The 13,365-nt window shown below is 46.1% G+C and overlaps 1 protein-coding gene across 13 annotated transcripts in view; it reads right to left on the reverse strand.

Annotated features, from left to right (window-relative positions):
- GRAMD1B (GRAM domain containing 1B) overlaps nt 1–13,365 on the reverse strand; it is a 269,058-nt gene that overhangs the window by 194,315 nt on the left and 61,378 nt on the right. For 3 of the 13 annotated variants that reach the window (XM_032285136.1, XM_032285132.1, XM_032285126.1), the window contains exon 1: nt 1,906–2,785. The exons of 1 other annotated variant lie outside the window; for it this stretch is intronic. In XM_032285136.1, the coding sequence (XP_032141027.1) occupies nt 1,906–2,273 (368 nt within the window). In that variant the 5' untranslated portion in view covers nt 2,274–2,785. Of the gene's footprint in view, nt 1–1,905; nt 2,934–13,365 lie in introns of those variants that run through there. 9 more of the 13 variants (XM_032285130.1, XM_032285131.1, XM_032285135.1 and 6 more) reach the window with 8 other exon arrangements.

Raw genomic sequence — 13,365 nt, forward strand, 5'->3', positions numbered from 1 at the left:
ACAGGCATGAGCCACCGTGCCCAGCCTACTAACTACTTTAGTTTAAGGTTAGCTCCCACCAAGCTTGCCCCATTTCCCTCTACTCTGTGAAAAGGGTAGCAGGATGAAGAACCAAAGAGAAAGAACTGCTATCCCCAGGGTCCACAAAAATCCCTAGAACAAAGCTTAATATCTGCACCTGCAGATAGAACCATGCTCAGTTGTTGCAAAGAAAAGAGAAACTCTGGACGGCCCAGAGGGCCCATCTTCTGCACAGCCGATCCCACTCCTCAGTCTCCCCACGGAAAGACACACAGCTCTTCCTGTTTCTCCTGCCACTCTTTACATTGTTGCCTTCAGCCAGTCTTATGCGCCCAACCTCATTCCTTTCCTGCTGTTTTCTACTACCCATCTGTATTTGTCATGGCGTCAGCCTCTTCTTTCAAGAAGTCTTCCTCTACTTCTCCAGAACTCTCTTTTCTGGCACAATCAGTACCACACAGCACAGTATGTTTTCCAGTGGCTCCCGCAGGACTTCATTTTTTTTCTTTTTTGAGACAGAGTCTCACTCTGTTGCCCAAGCTGAAGTGCATTGGCTTGATCTCAGCTCACTGCAGCCCCCACCTCCCGGGTTCAAGTGATTCTCCTGCCTCAGCTTCCCAAGTAGCTGGCATTACAGGAGCTGGCCACCACGAGCAGCTACTTTTTGTACTTAGAGACGGTTTCACCATGTTGGCCAGAGTGGTCTCAATCGCCTGACCTCAAGTGATCCACATGTCTCAGCCTCCCAAAGTTCTGGGATTACAGGCATGAGCCACTGTGCCCGGGTGTTCATTTCTTATGCAAGCGTCCTCTCATCTTCCTTCTCAAACTCTTACTCTACCTATCCTTCCCTCACACCCTTGTCAACACCACCACCATTAGCTGTTACTAGACCGAGCTCACAGAAATATTCGGTAAGTACTTACTGAATTGAGATTAATGTAATTGAACACACTGGGAGAAGGAATTCCAGGGAAGGTGATCACTGACTCAGTGGCTCCGCACAAGAACACAAATCCATTAAGAGACAGGGCCCTAGAGTCTCACAGTAAATGTGAAGGATTTGTGGTACCAATGAACCAGTGAGGACTCCCTGCGCTCCACCAGGCAAGAGGCTTGGCTCAGACACAACTCCCTGAAGCGCCAGTCCTGACCAAGGCTGTGTAGAGCTGCTCTATGGGGCCCTGCACCAATTCTCCACGTGAGGGAAGCTCACGCTTCTCCCACTACCAAGATGCCACATTAACCTAGGCAAAAAAATAGCTGGTACAAACCACAGTGTTGCAGGCCAGGTATCGATGTCTAAAGACTCTGATGTGGTAGGAAATGTGACTCACTCGATGTAAATCTTCACTTCCACACGTGAGCCAGTTCAAGCAATCCAATGTGATCGAACATAAAATAAGATTGAAACCGAGTTCAGAAACATAAGCCACTTAACCGTTCTCTGGCCTTTTGCTATCTGCGCCTGCAGAAAGGGAGCCATAGTAATACCTACCTCAGAGAGTTTGCGTAGGGATGAAATCTGGAAGTACACGAAATGCTCAACACAGTGGCCTGCACACGGTAAGGGCTTGATAACTATTAGTTGCTGTTATTGTTATTATGTATTTCGCTGTGAGAATCAAGGGAGAGGGAATGTAGCATGAAGTCCCACGCAAACGTGTCGTGCAACATGAAGCCCCCCACCCTGGGTTGGATGGCACGTGTGGAAGTTGAATGCCACCATCCCTGGGACCAGGCGCAGCGCCCGGCCGAAGCAACTCTAGTGACGGGCTCCTGCTCTCCCCCGGGACGTTTCCTCCAGGATGCCCCGGAGCCCTGGACGGCTCTGCAGAGGACTGAACCGGGGAAGGGGAAGAGACGGGCGGAACCGGGACGTACCTGCTTTCACTGCACTCCTTCCGCTCCCTCACCCTCAGCCACTTGCGGAGGAGGAAGCGTTTTCGGCGCGGCGACGCGCTGGGTGTGGAGCAGTTGGACCACGGGGTGTCCTCGTCGCTGGAGGGCGTGATCTCGATGGACGGCAGCTGCAGGAACTCCTTGCCGGGGGCCAAGACGCCGGGCAGGTCCCGGGACAGCCCGGCCTCCAGGCTCTGCTCCTGCACGTTCTTCATGCGGCGCATCTTGAAGCGCCGGCGGCGAAGCGTAGGGGTCGACGAGCTGGACCAGACCGGGCTGCCCTCGGGCGCGCACTCGGGCACCTGCAGGGCGGGCAGCGGCCGGTTCTCCATCATGTTGGCCGCCGGCATGGGGCCCGTGGCCTCCGCGCTCGCCCTTCGCCCTCCGCCAGCGGCTTCGTTCCCGTCTCGCGCTGGCCGCTCCCCACCCCCGGCCCGCGGCGGCACGCTGCCCTCTCCAGGGGTTGGAGGAGCAAGTTCTTTTCCCGGAGCGCAGCGAGGAAGGGACGCGAGGGGACGCGGCGTGGCGCGCCGCGGCCAGGAGTCTAACTTTTCGGAGCGCGAGTCCTCCCGGCCGTCAGCCGCCGCCGAGGCCACCGGGCGGAGCGGGAGCCGCCTGGCAGCCACCCGGCCGCCCTCCTGGGGCTCCCCTCGCGCGCCCGCTTGTTTTTCTTCCGCTGCTGGCGTCTTTGCCTTAGCGGGACTCGGCAGCCCCGGGCCCCAAGGAGCGGCGCAGCAAACTCTCAGCGGTTTGCGTTCAGCAGACCAGGTTGGGGAGCCGGCTTGGCGCTGCAGGGAGGTAGAGAGCGGGAGGAAGAGGCAGTGGTAGGAGGGAAAGAGAGAGAGAGAGAGAGAGAGAGAGAGGAGAGAGAAAGCGAGACACTGGATAAAAACAAAAAAGGAGAAGGAGGAGCGGGGGCTGGGGGCGGGGTGGGGGTTATCCTGAATGGGCTCGCCCTGGCAGCAACCGCTAGTGTAACTGTAAATGGAATCCCTCGGGGAGGGACTCTACCTCCGAATAAAGGCTGCTCCAATCAGCCTAGTGCAATAGGATCACCAACCAAACTTTCTTAGGGCAACGATTGGCTGGGTAGCTCCCATTAGTCGAACTCTGCTATTTCTTTGGGGGCGGGGGTGCAGAGAAAGAGGAGTCAATGAATTCAGTCCTCACTCTCTCAGGCCACCCATGGTACAGGATTGAAGGAAAGTGAGGAGACTTTTCAACTAGATCTTTTCTCCTAAGAAAGGCACTTTGAATTATTTGGGGTGTGGGTGGTGGCACTGGAGGCCAGCAGTCACAGGAGGAAAGCAAGGTTGCTGGAGGTTGCTTCCAAAATGACAAGCTGAGAAGAGAGAACAGTTCTCCTGTGGCGGCATGAGCTGAGGACACCAGACATGACATACCAAGTAAAGACAGACAATAGGGTCTGAGAGACAACAGACACAGGACCAGTAAGGAAAATGGGGCTGAGCCCTGCACCTGAGCCAGCTGCCAGGACCATACCCGGGTCCTGAGCAAAGAATGAAATGAGAGGGGTCGGTGAGCACCCGCAAAACAATGCATCCAACAGAGTCCCAGGGAGCTGAGTGTAGCCCTCCTTACATTCCTGAAGGCTTATTCAATTGTGCTTCAGTCTGCCATGGACTGGGTCACAGAGTCCAGTATGTCCCCATGTTATGGCACCTAGGAAGTCTGGGTCAGTCCTGGTAGCATCCCAAGATGAGCTGAACCACACTCATGCTCTAGACCCAGGCCCTAAGAGATCAACCCTAGAACTGATCCACCCTATTTAGGTGCTCTCTGTGGTGACTGAGTCTAACCCAGCCTAGCTCCCAGAGCAAGGCTGTAGCACCCATTCTTCTCCTTCATCCCCAGCCCAATGCGTTTATCTCTTGGGTCAGTAACTGTTTTGTTTTGTTTTTAAGAGACAAAGTCTTACTCTATTGCCCAGACTGTAGTGCAGCAGTACAGTCATGGCTCACTTTAACCTCAAATCCCTGGGCTCAAGCTGTTCTCCTACCTGAGCCTCCTGAGCAGCTGGAAGTACAGGTGCACACCACCACACCCAGCTAAGTTTTATTTATTTTTGTAGGTATGAGGTCTTGCTATGTTACCCAGGGTGGTCTCAAGCAATAAGCTCACCTCGGCCTCCCAAAGTGCTGAGATTATAGGCATGAGTCACCATACCCAGTCTGGTCAGTAACTTTCAAAGAGATCCTGAGAAGCACCCAAGAATATATTGTAAGTCCACAGTCTGATCCACCCCTCTTTTCTGCCTCTCTCAGAGGCTAGTTTCCATTTGGGAGCCAATGCCCAGCTTCAGGCCAGGACAAAAGTCACTTTCACAAGTGTCCTAAAGCTGAAAAAATTAACATCCGTAAAGATCACAAGAATTCACTGCAAGTAGATACATCCCTGCAGTTCAGCAAGACATCAAGGGTGACAGCTGGCTATGGGTCTACCAAGTCCTGCAATGATACATGTCAAGTGTGGAAAAGCTCAAGGCATCATGACATTACACAACCTTTGAGAGGCCGGGAAACCGAGGGAAGTATGTTTTCCTCAGGGAGAGAGATACTGCGGCTGAAAAGCCAAGGCCAGGCCCTCCCATAAGTGACTCCCTGGCATGTCAGCCCCTGTTTCTGACATCCAGCCACTGGCTGTCTCGGGAGTGATTTGGTATCACTCTATTTTAACTCCCGGACATAGCACAGAAAGCAGAAACCCCTTTCCATCAGGTGTCAGGCCTGGCAAGGAACAGATTACCTCTTCCGGCTCCAGGGATGCTAAGGAGGCTGTGGTGTAACTCCAAACTTACAGGATCCGGAGCTAAGTTCCACAGTGTGTTCACTGCCTTGGACTTCCTCCAAGGATGAGTGCTTTGCTGGGTAGCTGATAACTTCCCTGTGTTGGGCTGGCTCTTGACATAGGAGATGAGGGTCTCAGGAGCTTATGGGAAGAAAGGAAGCCAGGACACTACCATTCGCTTGGAGGCCATAAAAACAAAAGGAAAGTCCACAAGACGGGCCAGAAGATTGGATGGGCAGCTGAATTTAAGTTTGTTCTGGGTACTCTGAATTTAAGTGTATGCCTCTTACAGGGAAGAAAAGCCACCAGCTTCCTCTTCCCACACACTTCAGCCACTTTTCCCGCCTACAGTAGATTCTGGATCTGAAATCCTATGAGATTTAATTTAAGGCTTGGGCACAGCAGTGGCTAAGAGTGATCATTTACATTTCACCTGGCCTGAGGGAAAACCTCCAAACAGAAATCTAAAATGTCTCACTTGATTGGGAAGCAGGTACCCAGAGCTCCCTTAGCCTTGAACACTGTCCTTACTCATTTGCACCTTCAGTCCCTTCTTTTTTTCAACCCATAATCTTTTTAATCATTAAAACCCTGTTCACAACACATCCTCCAGCCAGTTCCAGCTGTTTCTGTTGCCTGTGGCTGTGGCAAGTAAGATAAATGAGGCACTGCTTTGAAATATGAAATGCCCTCCCGCCGCAAGCCATCATTACTGTTAAGACTATAAGCTCCTTGAGGTAAGAATCAAGTTTCTCCTTCCTCTAATTCTCTCCAGTATCCTGTGCTTTTTATGTGTATGGTGACCTTTACACTTTTGAAAAGAACTTCCATACATCACACTGTGTCTTCCCAGCGGCCTTTACAATTGATGAAAGTGAAACAGAGAGGTTCAGTAGTTTATCCAAGGTCACAGATAAATGATGATGGCTAATCAATGACAAGGCCAGAACTGGAACCATGCCTTCTGAAGCCAGATTAGAGGCCTCCAAAAGTGTAGAGAAACAATTTCTCAAAGTAGCTGGTGCCAACGTCAGAACCAAAGAGTTTCCGTGCCCTGCGTCAGAATTTCAGTGAGATTGCGTTTGCTCCCCAAGTCTCCCCACTCCCATATTTCTTCTCTCCAATATTTGGCTCTCAGCAACCCCACAGTTCTCTGTGAAACTGACCTCACCTTTGCCCCCATTCTCCTCTCCCCAAGACAGGTAGTAGCTAACCTCCCCTTCCTCACCCACAGCCAGGTCTCTGACTTTAAATGAAAGGAGGTCATATTACCAAGCAACTGTTATTTATTCTCAACTGCACAGGCTCCCTTTTCCTACAGACACAAGACACCCAACACCTGTCTACTACTTCTGGAGACTCATAAACTATTATTATTATTCAACTTCCAGGAGAAAACTTCAGTGAAACATAGTAGCTTCCAGGCTAGGTTTCTCCTGGGTGCACATCCTAGTAAATGTGAACTGGAAGGCACAGGCACCCCAGACACATCTTTGCACCTGCTCCAGGATGCCTAGGCAGGGAACTCCCAAGGACACAAGAATGTCTCCCCACAACACTGTGATTGCAAGACAGACAGTCCCCACCCTCAATGCTGGGGCACAGAGTCTCTCTCCCACACAACATTCAGAATGGTCAATCCCAACGGTTGGCCCATTATGAGGGAAAGAAGCAGGCAGTGGGCATAGAGGAATTGGAATTTGTGGCTGGCAGGGAAGCTGGAAATACGGACAGAAATGTGGCCAATGCTGACAACAATATTAACTGTCTTCAAACATAAAACAAACGATGGCCAGATTTCACTCTGCAGCTTTCATTTTGTTGCTGAGCAAGAGGAAATGCGTTTGTGTAGAGTGCAGCATGGGGGATTAGGGATAGATGATAAACATTTACTGAGGGTAAGGCTGGTTAAGGACTGGCATCATGACTAAGACTGGGGAGAGAATGGCTTTCTCCATAGATCTTTTAAAGGTAACTGGAGCCTCGTTCGAGGTAGTAGCAGGAAAGAGATGATCTCTTAAAGGCCCCGCCCATCGGACTACTGTGGACCTCTCTTTAAAGTAGCAGCAATTTAAGATTGCTTTCTCTTCAAAGCAGAAGCAATTCACTTACACCTAAAACAAAGTCTGTTTGAGCTGACCTGTTGCTGGCTCAGGCATTTTGATCACCTGAGACCCACAAACAGCTTTAATATCTTGCACTGGTGAGCTAGAAATACAGGAATCAATTACCAGGATGGTACTGAAGCAAGGAATTGAGGGTTCAGGCCATAAAGACTGGAGAAAGAATTGGAGAGAATAACTTAAACCCCTCCCCATGGTATCTCCTTCTGTTTCTTTCACAAGTCCTCCCTTCATTTCCCCAGGGAGGGGCTCGCTGCTTTAGGAAGGAGAGGACGCTGCACTGAATTGGTGTGGTTAGAGAAAGAGTGTGGAGGAGGAGGCTGGTGCTGGCTAAACACAATCTAAATCAAACCACAGTGGACCAACCACCACGTTCAGCTTCTCCTTCTAAAGAACAAGGGAGAAAATGCTTCAGGACTTTGATGGAGACTCAGTTATTGAGAACAGAGCCCGGGGGAGTGCTCTCAACCTTGGGGAGTGCACAGGGTCAGCTGTTTGCTTCCAACAGCCTTCGCAGGGGCCAGGGAGAGCAATGACGTCACCTCGGGAGAAGGACTGTCACCAGATAAGCCCCCCTGGTTTAATTCCTCATCAAAAGGCTTAGATATCAAAGAAGAATGTTTTGCACAACATTTGACTGCCCTTGTTCTTGACACCAAGGATACCAAGACACAGAAGGACATCGTTTCTTGTCCTCTAAATCTTGCAAGGACTTTACGTGCAAATCAGGGCTGAAAAACATTTTCTGAGGTCACCCCATCCCAAGGGTGGCAGGTGGCATGTGTTGGAAATTCTGCTGTTGCTTTCCTCAGAAGCACTGCAAAATACCATCAGCTTATACTAACTACCAACTAATGATTGAGTGTGTAGACCCAAAGTCAAGCCATCTGAGCTTTGGACATTTTCCCATCACTTACTAGCAGTTTGATTGTGGCTAAGTTATTTAACTTCTCTGTAACTCAGTTTCCTCATTTGTAAAATCAAGATAATAAATAGCTTCTCCTTGCTGGAGTGATTGTGAGCATGAGTGCTGTGTAGGGCACTTAGAACAGAGTTTGGCATACAGTAACTGCTCAATAACTGTTAGCCTTTGTTATGTATAAGTTTCCTTTATAATACACTTCTTAGGAAACAGGACGATTCTTGTTGATTTTCAACTCAGTTTAATTCTACAAGTGGTTGTTACGCTAGAGCACTGTGTAAGGCTCCTTATTCAGGAAGTCCTTGGGATATAGCTAGATAAATAAGATACACTTTGGGCATTGGAGCACATGATCTCTCAAAGAAGAATTAATTAAGTGCAAAATACAAGTGCACAAAAGGTGTAAGTGGAAAGACTGATAAATTTTACTTAGAGGAAAAGAGGTTGTCTAGGCAGGTCCTATGGAGGAATTGGTATTCAAGTTAATACTTCAACTATGAATTTCAATAGAAAAGAATAGGGCATTAAAAATAGGGCTTTTGAGTAAAAGCACTGAGGAGTGAAAACTCACAGAGAGTTTTTGAAAATACGAAAAGGTAAGTCAGAGCATAGGGTAGGACATACAGGATTAGGTGATGAGGCTAGGCAAACAAGGGGTCAGATTGCAGTGAATGTAGAGGGTTTTGGTTTTTTTTGTTTTTGTTTTTAATTAGAGGCAGGGTCTTGTTATGTTGCCCAGGCTTGTCTTGAAGTTCTGGTCCAAAGGGATCCTTCTATCTCAGCCTTCCAAAGTGCTGGGATTACAGGTGTGAGCCACCACACTCAGCCAAGTGTTGAAGTACAGATTTTATTCTATAGGCAAAGGGATGCTATTCAGACTGGTTTGGGTTTGGTGGTTTTCTTTCTTTCTTTTTTTTTTTGGTGGGAGGAGCTACATACTAACCTGTATTTGAGAAGCATCAACTCTGGTGACAGCATGAAATGTGAACTGGAGTAAAAAGCAGATAGGGAGCATAAAAACCAATTAGGAGACTATCATTCAATCAGTCAATACTTTTGGAATATTGACCACATGAATGGCAAATTGTTCAGATAAGAGATGGAGAAAATCTGAAATAGGGCAGGGGAAAAATGAGGAATGAGAGGAGATAGGCAAGGAAAAGAAGAAGCCTCTAGAAGAAAACCAAGAAACAGCAATCATTGGGAAGGCAAGGGAAGAAAGAAGCCGATGTTTATTGCATGGTACACTAAGCCAGGCACTGTGCTGAGTGCTTCACACACAAAATCCCAGCCGACCCTTGCAACAACCCTGAGAAATAAATATCAAAAGCTCTCTTTCAAGATGATGAGAGACTTTACAAGGTGACTTGCCCAAGTTCACACAGCTAGTAGAAGATGAACACAAATTTAAACTAAAGTCTCTTTGCTTTAAAACTCACACTTTTTCAAATATACCACATTTCAAAGAGATAAATGATGCCACGTGCTATAATGAAGTCGGGCAGAAGGAAGACAGAGATAATTCCATTAAATTTTGTAATTAGGTCATTGATGACCTCTGAGACAACAATTTCAGTAGAGTGGTCAGAGAAGAAATGAAATTGCTATGGGTTAAAGAGTGGATAGGGAATGAATTAATGGAAGCTGCAAGATTAGACTGCCCTTTCCAGAAATTAGTCAGCAAAAACAATGAGGGGCATCTATTCTAAATAGCTTTTGAGCATCTAGTATGTATTAAACACTCTTCTAGGGCCTAGAGTTAGATTGTGAAAAGTTACTTGCGGTTGAAGTGGGAGCAAGAGAGAGAGAAGAGGAGAGGAGAGAGGAGGCGAATGGAAGGGAGGAGAAAGGAAAAGAGAGGGAACATTTGGGGGATGGGGATAAGGTTTTTTTGTCCTTTAATTTGTGTGTGTTTTATTGTTGGTAGATGTTATGTTTCAGAGGAACAAAATGTGACTATAATTATGCCATTTAAAATGGAGTTCTGCCTATATCTGCTAAGAAAATTGGAGCTTCCTGATGTACCTGGTAATCTAGCAAATCAATCAAAAAGTATTTAATCTTCCTAGACTCTAAGCATACCATAATAGTGAGTACTGTGAAGTTCCTGTAAAGTTTATGAAAAATGATTATTGCTTCCTACAAATATTTTTGAATGCTTATCAAACATGACTCTGGCCTCAGTTGCTTCAAATCTGGGGGAAGGGAGGATGGAGAAGAAAACCAGTCCCTGGGGGAAGGGAGGGAGGAGAAGAAAACCAATCCAAGAACTACAATTTGGTAAATTCACTTCAAGAGAAATGTGTACTGAATGCAGTGTGAACACAGGGGAGAAGGATCCTGATCCAGAGAGAATTTCACAGAGAAGACAGCACCTAGTCAAGGTTTGAAGGTGAGCAGAGGCATTTTTCCATGTAGAATAAGGGGGTCATGTTTCCAGCAGGAGACCCAGATGTGCAGAGGCATTGAGGCATTGCTTCTCAGCCTTTTGGCTAAGATCAAGTGTAGAAAGCATGGTGTGTTCTTGGAATTACAAAAAGAACAGATTGGAATATAATGAATGTAAGGAAAAAACTTTAAAAACCTAGAAAACCGCTGCCTGGCATGTTGCGATGGGACAGCACGTTTGCCAGGCACCATGGAGATATTAGCCTTTACATATTATGTCAGGCAAAAAATTGGAATTGCTTTGTTGTGACACAGGAAGGAGCTGAAGAAGACTGGGCTCCATGGAGGATTTTCATTGGTGGCTCCTGTAATTGGTGGCTCCTGTAATTGGTGGCTCCTGTAATTGGTGGCTCCTGTAATCCAGCTCTGGACAGCCATTCCTACTGTACCCTGAGAGGTTTATCTTTCTGCGAGCAATACATCTTGGTGGAGTAACTATAAACAATTCACCCCTGTGCAATTCCGCACTTGGCGCGAACTCTGGCCTCGATGAAATTCACACTGTGGGATGTTCCCACTTTTCAGGAATAGCCCATTTCCTCTACCCTGCTAAACTACGCCCCAGAGCCACCCCTAGTGGCAAGCACCCCTGCTTGTATTCCCCGCCCCACATCCTGCTCCTGGAAAGGGAGACTCAGGATCACCGTGCTCCCTCAATCCAGAGACTACATGGCATTTTAAATACTCTGAAATTGAGATGTAGGTATGGGTTATGCTAGGTAATTTACAAAGTCTTTGTTGTAGCTCTCAGGGTCTATGAACTGGAAAAGTCTGTTTTGCTTTAATCAATCCTTGTGTATGAAAATACAGATTTAAAACATATCTGAGTCTGTCATGATTCTTCATATAATTCAAATTATTTTTTTACAGAAAGGATTTATAAAAATACATTATTTCTTTACATGTATGAAATTTTAATTCAACGATAAACTTGAATAAGACACCCTCAGATGAGGAAGTCATCTGTTACATAACTTAGGGTGTCCAAATGGACATGAAACATGTCACCTTTATCAGGAAAAGAAATAGCGTCATTTAACCACTCCCTGGATGTAAGCAGTGCCCTTAACCACTCCCTGGATGTAAGCAGATACCTCTGGAAGATATATTAATTCTGCCTGACAGTTGGAAATTTTTAAAAGTAGCAAAACTATCACCTTCCTTAGGTGACAGAATTATAGGCCTGGAAGAACCATTAGCTATTTCATCCCATCCACATCTTTCTTCCACTCTATCTCACCCAGGTTCACGGACGAGAAACTGAGGCATGGGCAAGATAAATCTTAGACCAAGATCACAAAGCTGGAGCTGAAATTGTTTTATGTAAATCAAACATCTTTCAGTCAAGCTCTACCTTAATGACTTCTAGTATTGTTTTGGACATAATATTTTGACCTCTGAGAATAATTAAAAAACAAACTGCACAGAGGAGTCCTAACAGTCAGTCTGCATTTGTTGGCAAACATTCTGTGTGCATCTAATTCCCTCATAAGCCCACACAGAGCAAGAAGTTAATCAAACACAAATACCTCACTAGAACTAATCCCAACATGTGGTCATGTAGATTTGCATAAAAGGCATAGAATGGTTACTGGCATTTGAAAAGGCCTTTTTGCTTTACATAAGCAGGATTCCTGTATGTGGGAAATTCCCCTAATACATTTTACTTGATTGATACACAACTTTGCAAGAACATCACTACTTAGTAAAAATATACCTGTAAGTAATTAGCTTACATGGTCCTGCCCTTTCCCTTTAAAGCAAATATATGACACCTAGGACTTGAACCACATGAAAAATCTGCTTTAGTCAGATATAGATTAGCAATGTTTCAGTGTCCTAAAAATTTTCAGGTTCACCTAAGATTTCTTGAGCCAGGCACTATATTTAGTTATTTAAGCCTCATACTAATCCTGTGAGGTGTCATTTTTTTCTCATTGTAGTGATGAGGAAACTCAGGCTCAGAGAGATGAAGAAATGCAGAGATCAAGATTCAAACCCAGGTAGTCTGAATCCCACACCAGTGTTTCCTCCACTTCACAGCTGCTCTCTTTTGACTTTCTGTAAAATATGCTTTTAAACTGGTTCCCGCATCATTGTCTGTAGATATGTATTTGATTTGCAATCTGGCAAATAAATTAATTTGGAGTTGCAATTTGGCAAACCAATACCCTTTGTTTCCTTATGTAATTCAGTCAGTTTCTATTTGTTCCCTAAATTTCCTTGGGAGTTTGTGTTGGATTCTAAATATTAAAGAAAAAAAAACACACTATCCCAAATATTTAGTAGAACTGCCTTGCAATAAATTATATTAGCAATACATTCTTTTCATGACATGTTCAGGCTACATAATCAGTTTCTCATTTGTCATTAATAATGTAAGTGTACCTCTAATTTATAATTTTTACCCAAGTGTCTCTAATACCTCTTACCTATGAAAAAGTCTACTTGTAGATCTGAGATGAATCATCATCAGGGCTCGGTAAGTTCTGGTGCTTCCTGGCTCCTATTAAAGAGAACAGCAGACTCAAGGCTCCAAGCAGGCACGTCAGACCACGGAGAAGAAAACTGCAGGTCTGTTGCAAATGGATCGGCCCAAGCCTCCAGTATGTTCATTTGCTTAAAATGGGGTTTGCCATCCTCTGTTGAAATAGCAGCTTAGTAAACATTAAAAGACTTTTAAAAGTAGACTTCCCATGGTCTTAAGATTCTAATTTAGCTTCCACGGGTAGATCTAACTTGTTTCCAGGATGTAGTCAGGCAATGGTTTAAATCTTACTAGCCAGAGCAAAGTCTTCCTTTTTGAAGGCTTGTTCACATGATCTTATTCTGTGCAAGTTTACCACCTATGCAGGACCTTGGACCTTGGAACAAGGACACTGGATTCCATCCCCACCATAATAAAATCTCCCCAGCTTAACTCAAAGAACAACGAGTCAGCACTCATTGGTCCCATATGTCCTTCAGGCAGAGGCCCACTAGGGTCCTGATAAGGTAGGCTACTGCTTTGCCTCCTTTTTCTTGCTCTCTCTCTCCCTCTGTCTTGCTTTCTCTCATTTACACACACACACACACACACACACACACACACACACTTAGAAATTCCCCTACTCCCTTGTTGCACCAGACGCTGTTTGTTTG

The sequence above is a fragment of the Sapajus apella genome, unplaced genomic scaffold (genome assembly GCF_009761245.1).
Source record: "Sapajus apella isolate SASKATOON/1434 unplaced genomic scaffold, GSC_monkey_1.0 scaffold16, whole genome shotgun sequence".
Lineage (NCBI taxonomy): Eukaryota > Metazoa > Chordata > Mammalia > Primates > Cebidae > Sapajus > Sapajus apella.